At 40.4% G+C, this 21,964-nt stretch overlaps 1 protein-coding gene across 4 annotated transcripts in view; it reads left to right on the plus strand.

Moving 5' to 3' along the window:
* Positions 1 to 21,964, plus strand: part of kmt2d (lysine (K)-specific methyltransferase 2D) — a 245,245-nt gene that overhangs the window by 212,103 nt on the left and 11,178 nt on the right. For all 4 annotated transcript variants that reach the window (XM_043681826.1, XM_043681827.1, XM_043681828.1 and 1 more), the window contains 8 exons: positions 2,836 to 2,978; positions 3,600 to 3,741; positions 5,432 to 5,565; positions 6,452 to 7,547; positions 11,470 to 11,606; positions 14,727 to 14,857; positions 15,401 to 15,569; positions 17,046 to 17,162. In XM_043681826.1, coding sequence (XP_043537761.1) covers positions 2,836 to 2,978; positions 3,600 to 3,741; positions 5,432 to 5,565; positions 6,452 to 7,547; positions 11,470 to 11,606; positions 14,727 to 14,857; positions 15,401 to 15,569; positions 17,046 to 17,162 — 2,069 coding nt within the window. The remainder of the gene's footprint in view (positions 1 to 2,835; positions 2,979 to 3,599; positions 3,742 to 5,431; positions 5,566 to 6,451; positions 7,548 to 11,469; positions 11,607 to 14,726; positions 14,858 to 15,400; positions 15,570 to 17,045; positions 17,163 to 21,964) is intronic.

The following is a 21,964-nucleotide window of genomic DNA, read 5'->3' on the forward strand; positions in this document are numbered from 1 at the left end:
ATATATTAATGATTTAGATGAGGGAACTAAATGGAGTGTCTGCAAGTTTGCAGATGACACAAAGTTGAGTGGGAGGGTGAGCTGTGAGGAGGATGCAGAGATGCTTCAGTGTGACTTGGACAAGTTGAGTGGGTAAATGCAACGTAGATGAAATATAATGTGGATAAATATGAGGTTATCCACTTTGGTCGCAAAATCAGGAAGGCAGATTATTATCCAAATGGTGATAGATTGGGAAAGTGGGAGGTGCATCAAGACCTGAATATCCTTGTACACCAGTCGCTGAAGGTAAACTTGTAAGTACAACAGGTGGTGAAGAAGGCAAGTGTATGTTGGCCTTCATAGCGAACAGATTCATGTACAGGAGTTGGGGTGTCTTGCTGCAATTGTGCAGGGCCTTGCTGAGACTACGCCTATCATATTGTGTGCAGTTTTGGTCTCCTTAGGAAGAAGATGGGCAATCTGGTTATGGAGGGAGTGAATGACGATTTACCAGACTGATTCCTGGGGTAATATGACTGATGGATGAAGATGGATGGATCAGTTAGGACTGCAATTTAGAAGAATGAGAGGGGATCTCATCGAAAGCTATAAAAGCCTAATGAGACTAGACAGGGTAAATGCAGGAAGGATGTTCCCCATGACTAGGAAGTCCAAAACTGGGGGCACAGTCCAAGAATAATGGGTAGGCTATTTAGGATTGAGTTGAGGAGAAATGTCTTCACCCAGAGAGTGGTGAGCTTATGGAATTCTCTGTTACAGACAGTAGCTGAGGTCAAGCTATTGAAAGTGTTCAAGAGTTAGATATCATTTTTTGGGCTAAAGGAGATGGGGTGAAAGCAGGAACAGGGTACTGAATGGATGATCAACCATGATCATCATGAATGACAGAACAGGCTTAAAGAGCCAAGTGGCCTGCTGCTGCTCCAGTTTTATTGCGTTTTTATTCCACAACCAATGGATAACATTGGCGTTCTGCAGTCCTGCCAAATTCAACAATTGGTGGTGCAGAATTAAACAAATCACCGGAGGAGTACACTCTACAAACATCCCCATCTTCCATGATTGGGAAGTCCAGCCCATCAGTAAAAGATGAGGCTGAAGTGTTTGTCACAATTTTTTGCCAACTTGATTCACTCCACATGAAATTTAAAAAGCAGCTGGTGTCAGAGTTCTGCAAAGGCTCTGGGCCCTGACAACATTCTGGCAATGGTACTGAAGATGTGTTCTCCCAAACTTTCTGTGCCCTAGCCCTTAACCAAGCTGTTACCAGCACAGTGACAACATTGGCACCTAGCAGGTAAAGTGGAAAATTGCCCAGTTATGCCCTGATCAAAAAGTAGACAAATCCAATGTGGCCAGGTGTTGCCCAATCTATCTCCTCTCAGTCAGTAAATTGATGAAAGGGGGCATCAACAGTATTATCGCACAGCACTTAACAATAACCTGTTCACTGCTTGGTTTGGGTTCTGCAAGGACTACTCTGCTTTTGACCTGATTACAGTCTTGGTTCAAACATGTACAAAAGAGCTGACCTCCAGAGGTGGTGAGAGTACTTTCCTTGACATCAAATTAGCATTTGTTTATATGTGTCATCAAGGGCCCCTATCAAAACTAGAATCAGTGGGAATTGGGTGGAAAATTATTTTGCTGGTTGGAATCATGACAGCACAGAGGAACATTGTTGTGGCTGTTGGAGGTCAGTCATCTCAGCTGCAGGACTTCTCTGATGTTCCTCAGGGAAGTGTGCTCAGACCAGTCATCCTCAACTGCTTCATCAATGATGTTCCTTCCATCATAAGGTCAGAAGTAGGAATGTTTGCTGATGATTGGACAATGTTCACCATTTGTGACTTCTCATGTACTGAAGCAGTCCATGCCCAAATGCAGCAAGACCTGGACAATATCCAGGTTTGGACTGGCAAGTTGCATTTGCGCCACACAAGTGCGTGGGTTGCCAGTCTCCAACAAGAGAATCTAACCATTGCATCTTGATACTCAGTGGCAATACCATCACTGAAACCCCCACAATCAAAATCCTGTGGGGTCAACATTTACCAGAAACTGAACTGGTCTATCTATATAAATACTATGACTATAAGAGCAGGTCAGAGGCTGAGAATTTTGAAGCGAGTGCTTTGCCTTCTGATTCCCCAAAGCATGCCTGCCATCTACAAGGTACAAGTCAGGAATGTGGTGGAATTCACCCCACTTGCCTGGATGAGTGCCACTCCAACAACATTCAGGAAGCTTGACAAAACATCCACTTGATTGCCACCTTGTCTGCAAGAATTCATTCTCTCCACCACCCATGCACAGTGGCAGCAGTGTATTCGATCTATAAGATGCACTATAAGAATTCACAAAGTCTCCTCAGACAGCAGCTTCTAAACCCACAACCACTCGCATCTAGAAGGTCAAGGGCAACCAATATATGGGAATGCTATCACCTGCAAGTTGCCCTCCAAGCCATTCACCAACCTGACTTGGAAATGTATTGCATTGCCCAGATCCTGTTACTCCCTCCTTAGTGGCATTATGCAACTACCTAAAGCAAATGGACTGTTGCAGTTTAAGAAAGCAGCTTGCCACCATTTACTTGAGGGTAACTAGGGATGGGCAATAAATGCTGGCCCAGCCCGTAATGCGCATATTCCATGAATGAATTTTTTTTAAAGACGTGGAGTGCATCTCTGTTCAAATAAATAAATATAACCTTGTGAATGGAGTAATCTTTTACAATTTAACAAAACAAGCCATGTTATTTGATCCGTACACTCTTGAGTTAGTTTGAATTACTAATTTGCACTTTTTATTCATTGTTTTTTCCCTTAGTATTTCCGGATGCAAAGCCATTTGTAAATATAGAGCCACTTGTGGAAAATACTGAGAAGGGTGGGTCTTTGCCTGAGCCATGGAAGAGTGGTAAAGGAAACCAAGTTGCAGTCACACTGGATGTCTCAGGAGCAGCTGCCAAGGTAGCTATATCATATACTGTGAAAGTCCTGCCCTGGTTTGTCTTTCCAAAATGTAACACCTCGCATTTATCTAAATGAAACTCCCATCTTCCATTCTTCGGCCCACTGGCTTAGTTGATCAAGATCCGTTGTACTCTGAGATAACCTCCTTCACTGTCCAATGTGCAATCAATTTTAGTGTCATCTGCAAATTTGCTGACCATGCCTCCAATATTCTCATCCAAATTATTTATAGAAGTGATGACCAACAGTGGATGCAGCACATCGCTGGTCACAGGCCTTCAGTCTGAGCAACTCTCTCCTACCACCTCTGTCTCGTACCATCAAGCCAGTTTTGTATCCAGTTGGCAAGCTCTCCTTAAATCCCATGTGATCTAACCTTACTAACCAGTCTACCATGCAGAACTTCGTCGAAGGCCTTGCTAAAGTCCATGTAGACAATGTCTCCCGCTCTGCCTCCATCTGTCGTCTTGGTCACCTCTTCAAAACATTCCACATTTGTGCAACATGATTTCCCACACACAAAATCATGCTGACTATCCTTAAACAATCCTGATTAGTAGAAAAACTAATGAGCTTGTTTTCAATAACAATGCATTTCTACTGTGTTTTTTTATATAGGACATAAACAGAATGATGACAACTTTTGCTCAGTTGCTTCAGATGAAGATCCCAACTTCTTATGAGGTTACATCTGTTCCTGACAGTCCACATTCTTTTTTACCTGATGGGAAAAAAACCATCTTGGATGCTCCAGATCAAGGTAAGTGAAAGGTTGTACCTTTCTTGGAGGAAGTCATCTATACCAGTCACCAGGAATCCGTTTAAAATAGGTTGATGTGCCCTTTCAGAATGGTGTTCCTTGCAGACTATCTTGAATGCAGCACTCAACCTTTTAAGAATGAAATAAAAACAAAGTGCTAGCAATACTCAGGTGAGGCAGCATCCGTGAAGAGAGAAACAAAGTTAATGTTTAAGTCAATGGCCTTACATCAACATTTTCTGTTTTGACTTCAGGTTTTGAGCTTTTATTTCAGATTGAGATATTGTCTTTGGACGGTATGAGATCTAACTTGCCTATAAGTCAAAAGCAATGGTCCAAGGACATGATCCATGTTCTTCTTAGGTTTTTCCCTGATTTTGTCCCAGCACCTTGTAAGTTGAAGTGCTAATGTATACAAATTTGCCCTTTCCATTCTGTATTTTCACTAAGATTAGATCTTATTATGCCTCGGGATTCAAATGAAATTGCCATCTTGTAGCACTTTGTCCATCTGCAAGTATTCTCTCACGAATTCATGAAAAAATGCTATTTGCATCTTCGCAGGCAACATACAAATTTTACCGATTATGCATTTGACCTCAGTGCCCTCAAAAGAAAATTGTGGAGAATATTTTCCCAAGCTTTCCACATCCAAAAAGATGGTGAAACAAATATTTATTTCAGAATACAGCATTTTAAAAAAAAATATAGAAATTGTAGCACTGAAACAGACCTTTAAGCCCAGCCAGTCTTTGTTGCTGTTATCCTCCATGTAAACAGTAGCCTGAAACTCTCATGCTTGCTCAATCCCCATATGTCCATGCCACCTATTGAATTTGTTCTCTTTCAGGGATAATATCCTTGTGAAAGTTGTTAATTCCATATGTGTGGTGACTATATTGTGTGCCAGTGTGCAACTGATTCCTATCACTGATATTTGTATTGTCAAGTCTACAAACTAATGCATATTTTTTTCAAAACATTGGCTGATCTGCTGACCCCAGTAAGTGAGTGCCCTCAACTGTGCTGTTCACAAATTCTTTCAAGGTGGAAATGAGATAAATGAGGAAGAACATGCTTGCCCAAAGCTGTGATTGTAATTTTGATTCTTAACTGAATTTCAACATTAAACAAAAGAACTCTGCTGGAAATCCAAAACAAAATCACAAATTGCTGGAAAAACACGTCTGGCAGCATCTGTGGAGAGAAAGCAGAGTTAACATTTTTGTTCCTGTGACCCTTCTTTCAAACTAAAGCTCGTACATGAATGAGAGCTGGTGCAAGGCCACATGACACAGCAGCAACAACAGCAGCTCCCCCCCACGCCCCCCCCCCAAACAAAAGAAAGAGCCGCAAGAAAATGCGGTCCAACAATTATTCCATAGGGCCACCATTCCCTTTAAGATACATAGAGTCATAGAGATGTACAACATGGAAACAGACCCTTCGGTCCAACCCGTCCATGCCGACCAGATATCTGCATGCCTCACTGCAGCAATCTAATGCTGTATGCCGCACAGACAAAGAATAATTAGAAGGAACATTGGCTGTTAGTGTTGTGTAGTACAGTGTCCCAATTGCTGTCTCTTTGTGGGGTCGAGGATAGAACTTGTTGAAACAAAGACTTGCCAACATTTTCAACCAGTTTGGGATGTTAGTTGGTCATTACTACTTTCTGGATTTCTTGTAGTGGGTTCCAAAGAAGAACCAATGGATCTGGAGAAACTGGTGCTGGAAAAACATAATTGGTTCAAACAGTATGATGTCTCATTACCAGGCTCTACTGTTAAAGCATCAGGAAAAGAGCTTGCAACTGTCACGCCGGTATGTATGTATTCTTGGTCATGGTGCTCCCGCTACTTTGGGGAAAGGGAAATTAAGTAAGTCTAGTGATGCATCATTGATATCCATCATCTCTTGGAGCTTGCTTGTCTTCATTAGAGAAGCAATAAAGAATTTCCCAGTTTTCTTAAAATTGGGAACAGTGGTTAATTTTTTTTTTAGTCTTCCCCCAAGAGTTGACATTAGGAGGCTAGTAGGGAATCTGGTACATAATATCTGATCAATAGAACAACCATTAATGGGCTTTATGGTTTTACTTATCTTTAATTCTTCGTGAGCTTAGATAGGTACGATAGGTTTTTAACAGCTTGACTTTGGGTCAATTCATTGTTCTAAATCCAGAATTCTCCTCTGAAATGGAAAAGACCTGGAGTACCAAATCATGTGAGTAGCGATAGGAGTCATAAGCGACAGGTGGGTTTTACAGATCCTTCTGTCGGAAGGAGAACAGCAACACAGAAAGGATTAAGGAGAGTATTGAAGTATGGGCTCAATGCTGTGTTACCAATGAAGGAGCAGAGGGAATCAGGTAGGGAAATTAGGCCAGAGTTGGAAGAACTGAGGGTGCATGCTGAAACACACAGGTGAAGGTGGTGGCAGGGAAATGAAAAGACCAGGCATTGCAGGCAAGATCAAGAATTTGAAAGCAGTGCACTAGGAATTGGAAGCTGGTCCATACAAGATTGATTGAGATAGTGTTTTGGATGTGCAGTAGGGTGAGAGTGATGGAGTTTTAGATGATGCAATTTGCAAAGTTTTTTGATAGAGGACTTGATTATTGTTTTGACAATTATTTGGAAGAATTTATTGATAAGTAATGCTTTTGAGTCCATATATTATAATGGCCATTTTTTCTTTATCTTTTCAGGAAGCTTCCTCGGACTGTCCAATAAAGGAAAGAATTGTAGTGCATCATTATAGTAACAATATGTCTGTCCTAGATGTTCACCAGCTTCCCATATTACAACCAGAGAGCTCTCCACTCTCATCCCCCAGTGTATCGTCACCTGGGACTCCAGCAGAGTCAAATAAACCTGATCCACCAGTCGAGTCACCAAAAATCAAACATTCTCTTCCACTGGATGAAAAGCAGTTTGAGGAACCTCCGCCACAACTGAAGAGGTGGAGGGGAATCCGTTGGAAACGTTTGGAGTTTAAAGTCTTATTTCACAAGGGGAAGTTTAAGCATGTGTTTCAGCATGAAATTGAAGAACTTATTCAGAAACTGGGAACATCATTAAAACCAGACCCCCTGCCCAAGGACACTAGGAGATGCTGCTTCTGTCATGAAGAAGGTGATGGAATGACAGATGGGCCTGCAAGACTCTTGAACCTTGATTTGGATTTGTGGGTCCACCTAAACTGTGCATTGTGGTCCTCTGAAGTGTATGAGACTCAGGCAGGGGCACTGATAAATGTGGAAGTGGCTTTTCACCGAGGACTCACCACAAAGTGTGCTTTTTGTCAGAAGACTGGAGCCACTACTGGTTGTCATCGGGTGCGATGCCCAAACACCTATCATTTTGCTTGTGCTATTCGTGCCCGTTGTATGTTTTTTAAGGACAAGACGATGCTTTGCAGTCAACATAAACTGAAGGGAGCGAATGAGCAGGAAATTAGATGTTTTGCTGTTTACCGCCGTGTCTACATTCAGAGAGATGAAGTGAAGCAGATCGCTAGCATTGTACAGCGTGGCAAGCGCAGTCACATGTTTAGGGTTGGTGGACTGATTTTCCATACCATTGGTCAGTTGCTGCCCCATCAGATGCAGGAATTCCACAGTGTGACAGCTCTTTATCCCATTGGATATGAAGCAACACGGATTTATTGGAGCATGCGATACACTAACAAGCGTTGCTGCTACCACTGCACCATCAATGATACAAATGGGAAACCGGAGTTTGGCATCCAGGTTATTGAGCAAGGGCATGAGGATCTGATTGTTACTGATTGGACCCCACAAGGTAAGATCAGTTTGTGCTTGTCAGGGTAATTTTTTTTCACTGGACAATAGAATTATAATTATTTTCAACACTTTGTAATTCTGTGTAAATTTCACGTAGGTAATGCTGTTGCTTTGTCCTTCTAATATAATATTGAACTTTATGTAGACTAAGTACAATGGACACCCCACCGCCCCGCCCCAACCACCACCACTGCCGTTCCAGTAGTCAGTAGGAAATTGAGAAACTAAACTTGAGGAGATCTCAATTAACTGTCAAAATAATAGGGTGGTTATGGTGGGGGATTTTAATTTTCCGAACAGACTAGGACTGCCATTGTGTTAAAGGCTTGGATGGAGAGGAATTTAAGTGTGTACAAGAAACTTTTCTGATTCAGTATGTGGACGTACCTACTAGAGAAGGTGCAAAACTTGACCTACTCTTGGGAAATAAGGCAGGGCAGGTGTCAGTGGGGGAGAACTTTGGGACCAGCAACCATAATTCTACTAGTTTTAGAATAGTGATGGGACAGGATAGACCAGATCTAAAAGTTAAAAAGTTATAAATTGGAGGAAGCTCGATTTTGACGGTATTAGGCAAGAACTTTCAAAAGTTGATTGGGGACGGATGTTTGCAGGTAAAGGGACAGCTGAAAAATGGGAAGCCTTTAAAAATGAGATAAAGAGAGTCCAGGGACAGTGTGTTCCTATTCGGGTGAAGGGCAAGACTGGATGACTCAAGAAATTGAGGGTTTGGTCAAGAAAAACAAGTAAGCATATGTCAGATATAGACAGCACACGTTGAGCAAATCCTCAGAGTATAAAGGCAATAGGAATATACTTGAGGGAAATCAGGAGGGCAAAAAGGGACACTAGATAGCCTTAGCAAACTAGGTAAAGGAGAATCCAAAGGGATTTTGTTAGTACATTAAGGACAAAAGAGTAACTAGGGAGAGAATAGAACCCCTCAAAGATCAGCAAGTCCACCTATGTGTGGAATCACAAGAGATGGGGAAGATCCTACATGGGTATTTTGCATCAAGGTTAACTGGAGAAGGATGTGGAAGATACAGAATGTTGGGAAATAGATAGTGACATCTTGAAAAATGTCCATATTACAGAGGAGGTGGTGCTGGACAGCTTAAAATGCATAAAAGTGGATACCTGGGATCTGGTCAGGTGTACCTTAGAACTTTGTGGAACGCTAGGGGAATGATTGCTGGGTCCCTTGCTGAGATACTTGTATCATCAGTAGTCACAGGTGAGGTGCTGTAAGACTTGGAGGTTGGCTACCATGGTGCCACTATTTAAGGAAGGTGGTAAGGAAAAGCCAGGGAACTATAAACCAGTGAGCCTGACATCTGAGGTGTGCAAGTTGTTGGGGAGAATCCTGAGGGAACGTATTTACGTGTATTTGGAAAGGCAAGGACTGATTAAGGATAGTCAGCATGGTTTTGTGCATGAAAAGTTGTGTCTCACTAACTTGATTGAATTTTTTGAAGAAGTAACAAAGAGGATTGATGAGGACAGACTTCGTTTAAAAATTTTTTAGCTTTGTCTACCCCAGTCCAAGACCGGCACCTCCACACTATATGGACTTCAGTAAGACGTTCAACAAGGTTCCTCGTGGTAGACTGGTCAGCAAGGTTAGATTACATGGAATACAGGGAGAACTAGCCATTTAGATATAGAACTGGTTCGAAGGTAGAAGACAGGGTGATGATGGTTGCTTTTCAGACTGAAGAACATTGACCAGTGGTGTACCACAAGGATCGATGCTGAGTCCAGTGCTTTTTGACATTTATATAAATTATTTGGATGTGAGAAAATCATGAAGGGCATGGATAGGGTAAATTGACCAGGTCTTTTCCCCAGAGCACTGAGCAAGTCAAAAACTAGAGGGTATAGGTTTAAGGGGGGGTGAGAGGGTTTAAAAGGGACCTCGGGCAACTTCACACAGAGGGTGGTGCATGTATGGAATGAGCTGCCAGAGGAAGTGGTGGAGGTTGGTACAATTACAACATTTAAAAGGCATCTGGATGGGTTTGTGAATAGGAAGGGTTTAGAGGTATATGGGGGAAGTGCTGGCAAATGGGACGACGTTAATCTACAATATCTGTTCGACATGGACAAGTTGAACTGAAGGGTCTGTTTCTATACTGTCCATTTCTATGACTCTAACTGAATGGCTGCCTCCCGTGCTGTTCTATGATTTTAATGTTGCGAGCTAATTATTGTTCTGGTAATTTGGAAATATTATTCTTCCTCTTTAGTTATTTATGGAAATTAAACTAGTAATTTCAGTCATTACCCTGAATAGTCAGATATCTCTTCATATATCTCTATGCTTCACAATGCAGTTTTATTTTAGACTACACTATTAGTTCTGTTTCTCATATCATTGACAGTTTATACACAAAGTCTAAATTGTAATTTATGATTTGCTTTTGTCTTAAACTGAAGTCTTGCTGACTAATTACTATTGAAGCAAAACTTAAATGGATTTTTTGCTCTTGACAAGTCACCAAAGCTATCTTGAGTTTTGACAAACTATATCTTAACTTGGTCAAATGTGTTTGAGGTTACTTATCCCATTATCCAAGGTTTGGCAAAATGTTAGGTCTTCATTATATACTGCTGTAACCCCTCTCAATGGAATTCCAAAGCTAAGCACTTATCCAAAGGAACAAGCAGAGCCTTTTTATCGTGCTGAGTTCTTAATGATAATGTGTTTCAGAGGTTTCCCTTGGATGTCAGAAACCTAACTGTGTGTAGTTAAACACTATTCAAAGCATAAAGATGATCTCTGGTGTTACAGACCAGACTAAACCCCCTCGAAATATATTAAGATAATGTAGACCTTACATTTTTCTTATTTTAAAGATCAGTGTAAGGCATTCCGTTCCAGATGCAATTCAATTGATCAAACTATTTGACATTATGCATGACACTTTATTTTTGCACAACAGTTAAAATACAGACAAAATAAAAATAAAAGAATTGGCTTAACTGTAACTCTTCTGAAATTCTTAACAAAATAATAGATATATTGACGCCTACTAATTAACTGTTCCTTTATAGTAACGTCCCATAAACACGCCCTTCGTAAAGGCAGATTTAGTAAAACAGATTGAAGAGAACCCCAGCTTTTAGCTGTAACAGAGGTATACGAGCTTCCACATTCAGCTTCAAGACCCCAGCAACTGCAGAAAGCCTAAACTAAAAATCCTGGTTCTGCGGTAGCTCGACACGACCTATTTAGGTTGCTTCTATTATTCTAATGTTTTTTAAAAACACCAAGGCCTCTTGAGCTGTTTACTTTATTGGCTTGAGTAGGCTGCTCGGTACCTCTGTCTCAACCTTTCTTCACTTTTAAAAAAAATGCTAAATACACCTTAAAACCATAGTATTGTCACGCTCAGACTTAACCAGTGATTTTATATTTCCTCTTTGTGAGTCTTCAATAGTCTCGCAGAAAATTTAAAAACAAACTCACTCTGTCAAGACAAATTGATTTGTCCAAGTTGTGGCCTTGGAGCTTGTGCTTATGACTTTGTAGACAAGTTAGTGATGCTTTATGTAGATGACACTTTGTCAGTACAGCGAAGGTTTATCCCACAATTTTTCAGTCCATTGTGTTACTGATCTCTGGACAATGGTACATTGTGTGCTTCCCTGGAAGTTGTTATGCTCATATACCTCCAAGTGACTCACTTAAGAGCAACCTTAGCAGAGACTTAGGAACTAGTTGGTTGCTATTTCTACACATCAAGAGTTGGTGTGTTCACCACACAGTAGGAGTAAATAGCTTGACCTTGTTTTGGCAGGGAATGGTTGAGGAGATACATAAGCACTCTATGTTTGGTGTTTTGTAATTCTAATATTTCTGCAGAGCCCCGACAACATCCAAGCTATGTTTTCCATTTATTCCCTATATTTCTCAGGTGTTTGGAACCGAATTCTTGAACCAATTGTGCAACTGCGGAAAGAAGCGGAAATGTTACGACTTTTTCCTGATTACATTAAAGGAGAGGACATGTTTGGACTCACTATTCATGCTGTTCTAAGGATTGCAGAGTCGGTAAGAAGAAAGGCGCCAAGGAGAGCAAGACCTGCAAAAAAAATGAATTTAATAGATTACAGGTTTTAAAATGTACATACTTAAGCCATGTCCAACCTGTAACTTAATGTAAGATTTAAATTCAGAAATATTTTGAATGGCTATGCAGTTATCCCCCATCATGAAAAAGGCTATTAAACATGATTAAGTTTTGGATGTAGGTTTGCTCGCTGAGCTGGAAGGTTCATTTCCAGACGTTTCGTTACCCTACTAGGTAACATCTTCAGTGGGCCTCAGGCGAAGCAATGCTGAAAGTTCCTGCTTTCTATTTATACGTTTGGGTTTCTTTGGATTGGTGATGTCATTTCCTGTGGTGAAGTCACTTCCTGTTCCTTTTCTCAGGGGGTGGTAAATGGGATCTAACTCAATGTCTTTGTTAAGTGTGTTCCGGTTGGAATGCCATGCTTCTAGGAATTCCCGTGCGTGTCTTTGTTTGGCTCGTCCTAGGATGGATGTGTTGTCCCAGTCGAAGTGGTGTCCTTCCTCATCTGTATCTAAAGATACTAGTGAGAGAGGTTGATGTCTTTTTGTGGCTAGTTGATGTTCAAGTATCCTGGTGGCTAGTTTTCTGCCTGTTTGTCCAATGTAGTGTTTGTTACAGTCCTTGCATGGTATTTTGTAAATGACGTTAGTTTTGCTCGTCTTTATAGGATTTTTCAAGTTCATTAGCTGCTGTTTTAGTGTGTTGGTGGGTTTGTGGGCTACCATGATGCCAAGGGGTCTGCGTAGTCTGGCAGTGACAAACACTACATTGGACAAACAGGCAGAAAATTAGCCACCAGGATACATGGACACCAACTAGCCACAAAAAGACATCAACCTCTCTCACTAGTATCCTTAGATACAGATTAGGAAGGACACCACTTCAACTGGGGCAACACATCCATCCTAGGACGAGCCAAACAAAGACATGCACGGGAATTCCTAGAAGCATGGCATTCCAACCGGAACACACTCAACAAAGACATTGAGTTAGACCCCATCTACCTGAGAAAAGGAACAGGAACTGACTTCACCACAGGAAATGACATCACCACCCCAAACATATAAATTAGAAAGCAGGAATTTTCGGCATTGCTTCGCCTGAGGCCCACTGAAGATGTTACCTAGTAGGGTAACGAAACGTCTGGAAATGAACCTTCCAGCTCAGCGAGCAAACCTACATCTGAAACCTCAACCTGAGCTACAAATCTTCTAAAAGCTCGTTAACATGGTCAAGTGGGGCAAACATTGTTTACAATCATCTTCGCTTGAAGATTTATAAAATAAAGGTTGATTTATTTTCCAAACTTAGTGATTAATCTCAACATACCATCAGTAATACGCTTATATACATAGCACCTGTACCATCATCCGACTCCTCTCATGTGAGCATTGTAAAACATGATATGGCATTGAGCCACAAGGAGATAAATAACCAAGGTTAAATGACCAAAAGCTTGGTCAAAGAGGTATTTTTGGGGGGTTGTGGAATTCGAGGACTCAGAGAGATGTGGGGGTGTGGGAATTTTGAAATTATGATATTGCTGCACTGGGAGCTGGTATTGGTCAGGAAGCACCAGCATGATTGGTGAAAGGCTTGAGTTAAGACAAGAGGAGCAAAGTTTTAAGTAAAAAAAAAACATGGAATGAGTGCATCTGCTAGGAGCGGGTTGGAATAATCAAATCTAGTGATATCAAAGGTATTCTTGAGGGATTCAGCCACAGATGAGCAGAGGTAAGGGCAAAGTTGTTGTGGGAGCAAGCAGTCTCAGTGATGCTGAAACACATTGGATCAGGTATAATGCCAAGGTTTCAAGTGTTCTGATTTAGTCTCAAGATGGTTGGATTCGGTTGCTCAAGAACAGAGTTTGGAGTGACGGCAAGGTAAATCTTGTAAGAGTATGATTTGCTGAAATGGGAGTTAAAAGTAGAGGGGGCCAGAAATTAGCCTGTTGGTTAGTGAGCTGAGACCTCACGGTGTATCTAAACTATATGCATACACAACAAGGTGCTACATAATAGGTTTAAGTTTCATAAATAGATACAAATGTGTCTAAAGCACAGCAAAATAAATTGTGTATAGGCATGAAATTGTTTGTCAAGAGCTCAGTCGCTGCTCTGGATTATTGAGACAAGTAAAGGGCTGTGCAGAACTGATGGGATTTGTTGTATAGATAAAAGGTAATAGATGATGCAAAAGTTGTCCACTGCTTGGTGAAAATGATGTGTAATTTGGGAATAGTCCTAAAATGGGCAATTGGTGTCAACAAAGCAATGGAATGAGGATTCAGGTTTTCATTTGCTATCACTAGCCATCGAGCCGATAGTGCTGTACTCTGGGTGGCTTTCTCTGAGTTGTGCAGTGATGTTCCTAACAGCTGATCTATTCCTGCACACTCAGGATGAACCAGGCTTCAAAGTTGTGACCTATTGAATTGAGTGGGCGTTCTGAGATAGGTGTGGGATTGAAGGTTATGGCGTGAATTATCTGCTCGAAGACTGAGCAGGAAGTATTCATTTAGCCAATAGTGAGTTGCACGAAACTTTGGCTCATCCACGATCAGTCAGATAAGCAATGGGTAGCATGGTGACAGCTGTGGCGCAAGAATTATAGCAGATGAATTTTGAAATTTGCTGTCTGCAAGTTAGGGGGAAGAAAGGCATTTACCCAATTATTTTATGGTGGGGGTTTCTTCACTCATTCACAGAGTGAGGATGTCTCTGGCATTTACTGCCCATCCTAATTTTTCAGAGGGCAGTTAAGAGTCAACCACATTGCTGTGGGTCTGGAGTCACATATAGGCCAGACCAAGTGAGGGTGGCTGTTTCCTTCCCTAAAGGACATCAGTGAACCAGATGGGTTTTTCTGGCAATCAACAATGGATTCATGGTCATTGTTAGACTTTTTTTTAATTACTAAATTCAAATTCCATCATCTGGCATGGCGGGATTTGAACCCGGATTCCCAGAACAATATCTGGATCTTTTAATTAAGCAATAACACCACTAGGCCATCATCTCCCACTATTTGTAATCACCTTTTTAGTTAAAATACATTTTAGAAATTAGTTTTGTGAATTAATTTTGATTTCTCTCCAGTTGCCAGGTGTGGAGAGTTGTCAGAACTATATATTCAGGTATGGTCGGCACCCGCTTATGGAGCTCCCACTAGCTGTCAATCCAACAGGCTGTGCCCGATCTGAGCCGAAAATTATGACTCACTACAAACGGTGGGTACAGGAAAAATGAAAGTGACTTGCTTGTGATAACTTTAAACTTATAAATTTTTTAAAGGCATTTTATTATCAAGTGATCTGTCACAAGATTTAAACTATGAATTTAACTGCCTTTTATATTTGAATATAATATCGTGCCTTTTATGTAAAATGTGATATTTTGATTCCTGCTGAGGAATCGACAGATAGAAAACTGCTTTGGAGAAATATTCCATGGTAGCTGGCAAGTTCAGAAAGCCAAGACTGAATAATTTAAACTTGTAGCATTCTAGCAGTAGATTTACTGCAAAGAACTAAGAGGTCAAAAAAAGCCCAACTTGAAACACTAAGTGATGCAATATAACTTTATCATTCAACTGTAGCTTTATCATTTTTTGCCAGCCTATATAAAGGTATAGATAGAAAGCACTAATACCTCAAGCATATTTTAAGTCTTTAGATCAGGTAATGACAATCATAACGGGCTTGGTTCTGGGGAGCCTTTTCATTTTTGATCCAAGTACAGATATTAATCTTTTTCTCCGACGTACTTAACAGGCCGCACACCTTGAACAGCACCAGCACATCAAAAGCATTTCAGAGTACAGTAACTGGAGAAATTAACACTCCCTACAGCAAGCAGTTTGTTCACTCCAAATCTTCTCAGTACCGCCGACTGAAAACCGAGTGGAAAAATAATGTTTACCTGGCTCGATCTCGAATACAGGTGAGTCACTATCAGCAAGATGTAAAATGTCACTAATTATAACAGATTTTGTACTCTGAAATCAAATTAGTTGCTTGGTTTTTTTTTATTTATTTGCCATCCTCCAGCTTAGCATTGGTAGGTGAAGGGAAGACTAAAATTCAATTTGCTAGGAACGTCGTTTCAAGATATTCAGTTTTCTAATAATCTCACTTATTAATAGATTTCATTCATTCATCATATTCTCAGCTTTTCTGCTTGTGTCGATGCTTGTGTTCCTTATATATTGAAATCTACAGGGAAAGCCCTTCCTTTGGAATTTTTCTGTTTTGTCTCTAAGATAGTAGTGCTTTGTAGCTTATAGTGGCTTTAATTAGTTCTAGTCATAGGTTGACAGTTCTCTGTCACCTTCTCAACCAGTAGTGCACCTTGTTTTTGGTATTTTGATCTTGGCTCATTCATGCTTCTATCTTGGCCATTTTATTTCTAATTGAAGTGGCCTCCTGGCTTCAGGATGTGTATTAATTGTTATTAATTATTCTCTGCAGCCAATAACCATGATACCTGCATTTTTTTTGACCCACTTTTAATTTCAGAGTCTTAAACCCTGTCCAAAGTCAGCAAAACGATTCTTTGGTCTGCAGAAAAATTGCCAAATATGTCTAATCTCAGTTCTTGTACACAATTTTTGCATGATACCTACGTTTGTCAATGTAAGTATCTAAAGCAATTGGCGAAAGAGAATGTTTTCAAGGATGATCCTGGCATAGAGAAACTTCTGGGGCATTATTCCTTGCTGGTTGATTTGGCTAGATTGAAGATGAAATATTGTCCTGTGGCCTTTGCCATCAGTAATTTTATAATTCTTCAGCTTCTGGTACCTCTGGACATGAGTGTCAATTTAAAATCAGACATGGTTTCCTTCAAACGGCAAGGATAGCAATCCTCAACTTCTGGGGTAGCTCTGTCACAAAAAAACTGGTAGATCAAATGGCCGTCATAAATTGACAAGAGCCATTTGAGCTCAAGTTATTTTCAAAGAGAGAGATCTTGATTGCAATACAAAGATGAGACTGTATCTGAAACTAGTCTAAATTGTCAGCTGTTTCTGTCAACCAAACAAAACTGACTGTGGACTGCTACATGTGTAAAGTTTTCATGTAGCAAAAGAAACGTATGACTTGATATCTAGAATGAAATTTGAGAATGATCACATCCATTTAGCTTGTTCACTTGATGACCCATGGCACAAGTACATGGAGCTTAAATTACACTTGAATGAGGGATGTGCTACACTGAATGTTTTAACATCTATCTGCTTTGATATCCTGGGACTTGAGATCTCCTCACTGAAAAATTATGGTGTATCCACAGGTTAAACCCGATGATACTCTGTCATGAGTAATGGAACCTGGACAGGAGTAGTTGAATTCTAAGGACTGTTTTAGAATTAATTTCAATGTTTCTTCTACCTTTGGTTATTTTTCTGCTCCATAGGGTCTGGGTCTCTACGCAGCCAAAGACCTTGAGAAGCACACAATGGTAATTGAATACATAGGGACAATCATTCGCAATGAGGTTGCAAACCGCAGGGAGAAATTGTACGAGACTCAGGTATGGATTAACCATGGTAAAAACAATCACTGCAGATGCTGGAAACCAGATTCTGGATTAGTGGTGCTGGAAGAGCACAGCAGTTCAGGCAGCATCCAAGGAGCTTTGAAAGGCTCACTGCCTTTATTCTTGATGAAGGACTCTTGTCCGAAACGTCGATTTCAAAGCTCCTTGGATGCTGCCTGAACTGCTGTGCTCTTCCAGCACCACTAATCCAGAATATGGATTAACCATGTCACTGTGCACAATATTACATATTACAACCTTAATGAACGTGAATATCAGTGAAATTAATGCCTTTGCTTTTTGAGTCATTGCAATCTTCAGGTGCTAGTCTTGTTTTGCAATTATCCAAGATTTAAATTTTGGATTGAAATTCAATACCATGAGTTCCTATTGCCCCACAAAGTTCAAGTGGCTACCCAATTTGCATATTTCATTGCCAAATCATGGGTTTATGACTGCAATCCTCTTGTAAACTGAATTCTCAATTTCAGCCATATTCCTATGGCAAGTTCCATGTAGAACTTGGATACCTGCCTACTGGGGAAATGTGGTCATCATCTTTGACTTTGTTTTCCGCCGCAGTCAGCAACCAATTTCAGAACAACATTCAAGGCCTTGGAAACAGGTTGACTATTCTTAGTGAGAAGTAGATTTGGTACAGGAAAATTTCAACAAGATTTTATGGATGGTAACATTGATTTGTTTCTGTCCATTACTTTCAAAATGGAAATGCATAAATATTTGGAAGTTAGGCATTTAAATTTGTGTCAGTAACCAAATGAGCATAAGTGAAATTATCCCTTCAGAGATCTCTCAAGCAGATGGGTTCATTGACAGACTCCTATGTTGTTGGATTCTATGCTTGTACTAAGTGGTATGTTACTAACTTGAATTAATCAATGTCCGGTCTCTAAATCAGACAGCTACCCCAATATTATGACAGAATGATGACGTACTGTCCTTTAGATGTAATAATAAGTGCTGAACTAGTGCTTAAACTGTATGCTGGTGTATGATGTGTGATATAAGCATCAGTTAGTACAGGTGCTAAGTTAAATCAGTGTCATATAATCTCTACATGTTAGGTTGTGCGCTGTATGATCAAACTTGTTCAAGCTCGCATATCACCCAGTTGTATACTGAATGGTTGCCTCATTGCCATAATTGTGGTCATTCTGATCTGTCTTTGATTACCCTACAGATAATCCTGAGTGCCATCAGTTCCATTTCCTGGTGTCTAATCTGATTTAGATTTGAACTGATAAAAAGCTCTGAGAACCGAGAAAATAAAGTGAATAAGATACTATAGTAATTAGAATTATTGAAAGTAAACATCAATCAGCTTGTCTACAGGATACACAGGTTAATGTGCAAGGCATTCCTTCAAGACTCTGGTCTTGCACTGGAATATTGACCTTTATCTACACAAAGGGGCTGACTGACATTTATTTCCAGCATTTTCTCTCTACTCACAGTATTTGTTTTAAAACATAAATCTACTATGATGCTTAAGTTGTGCGTGTATGCAATAATGAAAACCAAAAAGGAGGGGAAAGACTATAAAAGAAAAACGGGTATGAAGCATTACATGTGGGGGCGGGTGAAGTAAAAATAAACAAGATTGCAAAACTATCCTTTAATTCGGGGCCTAAGTGTGCATCGTCTCAAGTTCCTTGGTGTGAAGGCAAAAATATGCTATAACCTCAATTTTTTAAAAAATTGTTGATGTTCTGTGATCCTATGCTGTATGGCGAAAAGACTACACCTTTTCTTTTTCTGTATATGTGAATGTAGACTGAAATGGGAAAACAATTGTTTTGAAGCCAATGATTGTAGAACAAATTGCTGCATTTTTTTAAAACCAAGTTATTGAATCTCATTGTAAGTTGTCTTTACACTGCTTGAAGCAGTGGGCAAGACTCTTTGTACACACCTGTTGGTGCTAGTCCATTGACAAAGTGAGATTCAGTTTGCAATAAATTGCTGTTTGTGGAGTGGCCTGACGACAACTATCTGACTCCTGGGTTCTCAACAGTTTTTGGCTGTAAATGATTCTGGCAGAAGCCTTCGGACCTCCAAAGGACATGGTAGTGTGTTTTTGTCTGCAAGAAAATATCTGAAGAAAACACAGTTTGATTTCCTTCTACCAATTTATATATGAAGCAGCCTGTAAGCAGAAACTAAGAGACTTTGCAGTTAGTGTACAATCACCTGTGTCTCCTGCAAAAATGTGGAAAGGACATGGAGAAGAGAGATCAAAGAACCAAAAATCCTGGCAAATACTAAGATCATCTCAGAGCCTTAGATCTGCTTTGCCAGTTTTTTTCTAGCACTCAAAATACCAAAGTTTTTTTGTTTGATGTGTGTAAGGGAGTTTTAGAAAGGGATTAGAGTTTTAACTGGAAGAATTATCCATTGACAATTCAAAGTCAGAATTTATTTATAGCAAATAGTAGTGGTTTTGTTAAGTACAGGACCCTGTTAATCTGGATCTATCAGACAGGTAAACTGGAGAATTTTGCGTAATTTGATGAAATCTTTAACTTTTGTGATGACTCCAGGGATAGTGAGGCTTGATTATCAGAGCTCTACCCCACTTGAGGCCTGACAGTAGGACTATTGTTGAGTTTGGTGAAAATTAAATGTTGGTTTCTGTATATAGAGCTGAAAGCAAAACAACAAAAGGAAATTTCATCTTATTGCTTTTTTGTTTGATTTGCAGTGTCCCTTAAATTACATATAAGAATCTTGTGGATTTTATTCACGTGGATGTTTGATAAGGTGTTCTTTGAGCTCAGGGCACATATTAACATTTCTGTTGTATTGGTCACACTCATCTTTCTGAAAGTGTTTTTCAATGTTAATACACAAAACCATGTTGTTGAATGTCACCATATATTTAATCTAGAGAGACTCTGGACGGTACATAATGGTTAATGTCCATCAGGGACTGGTTCAATTCAGCTTTCATTGCAATTTAGCAAAGCAAATGTGTCTGCTACTTGAACATACTAGAATAAATGTGCTGTGTAAATCTACAGTGTGTCATTATATCTATTCACTTCCCTTTGTTGTTCACTAATTTATAGCCTAGTTTGAGATCTTGACACACAAGAACTATTGATATGAGCATGTTGGATAACGGGGACCCAGCAGATGTGTATCTAGAATTTCAAAAGGCATTCAACAAGGTGCCACACAAAAGGCTGCTGCATAAGATAAAGATGCGGGGCATTATGGGTCATGTATTAGCATGGATAGAGGATTGGTTGACTAACAGGAAGTAAAGTCTGGGGATAAATGAGTGCATTCCTGGTTGGCAATCAGTTACTAGTGGTGTGCCTCAGAGATCAGTCTTGGGACCGCAATTATTCACAATTTACGTAGATGATTTGGAGTTGGGGACAAGTTTGCAGACGACACTAAGATGAGTGGTAAAGCAAAGTGTGCAGAGGACTGTGGAACTTTGTAGAAGGACGTAGTTTAAGTGAGTGAGCAACGGTCTGGCAGATGAAATACAATGTAATAAATGTGAAGTCATCCATTTTGGTAGGAATACCAGTTAAAAGGACGAGTACTTGAATGTTAAAAATTGCAGCACGCTGCTGTGCAGAGGGACCTGTGTGTTCTTGTTCATGAATCACAGAAGGTTAGTCTGCAGATGCAACATATAATTAAGGCAGCATTTTGTCCTTCATTGCTACCGGAATTGAGTTTAAAAGCAGGGAGGGTTATGTTGCAGCTGTATAGGGTGCTGGTGAGGCCACACAGTACTGTGTGCAGTTTTGGTCTCCTGACTTGAGAAAGGATGTACTGGCACTAGAGGGGGTGCAGAGGAGGTTCCCTCGGTTGATTCCAGAGGTGAAGGGGTTGGCTTATGAAGAGAGATTGAGTAGATGGACAGGACTGGCAGCTTAACATTCCAGGATACAAATGCTACAGAAAGGGAGGCAAGAGAGGAGGGGGAGTGGTGTTTTTGATAAGGGATAACATTACAGCTGTACTAAGGGAGGATATTCCCAGAAATACATCCAGGGATGTTATTTGGGTGGAACTGAGAAATAAAAAGGGATGATCACCTTATTGGGATTGCATTATAGACCCCTTAATAGTCAGAGAGAAATTGAGAAACAAATTTGTCAGATTTCAGTTGCCTGTAAGAATAATACGGTGGTTATTGAAAGGGATTTTAATTTTCCAAACATAGATTGGGACTGCTATAGTGTTAAGGGTTTAGATGGAGAGGAATTTGTTAAATGTGTGCAAGAAAATTTTCTGATTCGGTATGTGGATGTACCTACTAGAGAAGGTGCAAAACTTGACCTACTCTTGGGAAATAAGTTTAAAATCACACAACACCATGTTATAGTCCAACAGGTTTAATTGGAAGCACACTAGCTTTCGGAGCGTCGCTCCTTCATCAGGTGATAGTGGAGGGCTCAATCTTAACACAGAATTTATAGCAAAAAGTTACAGTTGTTGTGGTTCTGTTCGCCGAGCTGGAAGTTTTTGTTGCAAACGTTTCGTCCCCTGGCTAGGCGACATCATCAGTGCTTGGGAGCCTCCTGCGAAGTGCTTCTTTGATGTTTCCTCCGGTGTTCATAGTGGTCTGTCCCTGCCGCTTCCGGTTGTCAGTTTCAGCTGTACGCTGTAGTGGTTGGTATATTGGGTCCAGGTCGATGTGTTTGTTGATGGAGTTTGTGGATGAATGCCATGCCTCTAGGAATTCCCTGGCTGTTCTCTGTCTGGCTTGACCTGTGATAGTAGTGTTGTCCCAGTCGAATTCATGTTGCTAG

This window comes from Chiloscyllium plagiosum, chromosome 43 (assembly GCF_004010195.1).
Source record: "Chiloscyllium plagiosum isolate BGI_BamShark_2017 chromosome 43, ASM401019v2, whole genome shotgun sequence".
NCBI classification, from domain to species: Eukaryota; Metazoa; Chordata; class Chondrichthyes; order Orectolobiformes; family Hemiscylliidae; genus Chiloscyllium; species Chiloscyllium plagiosum.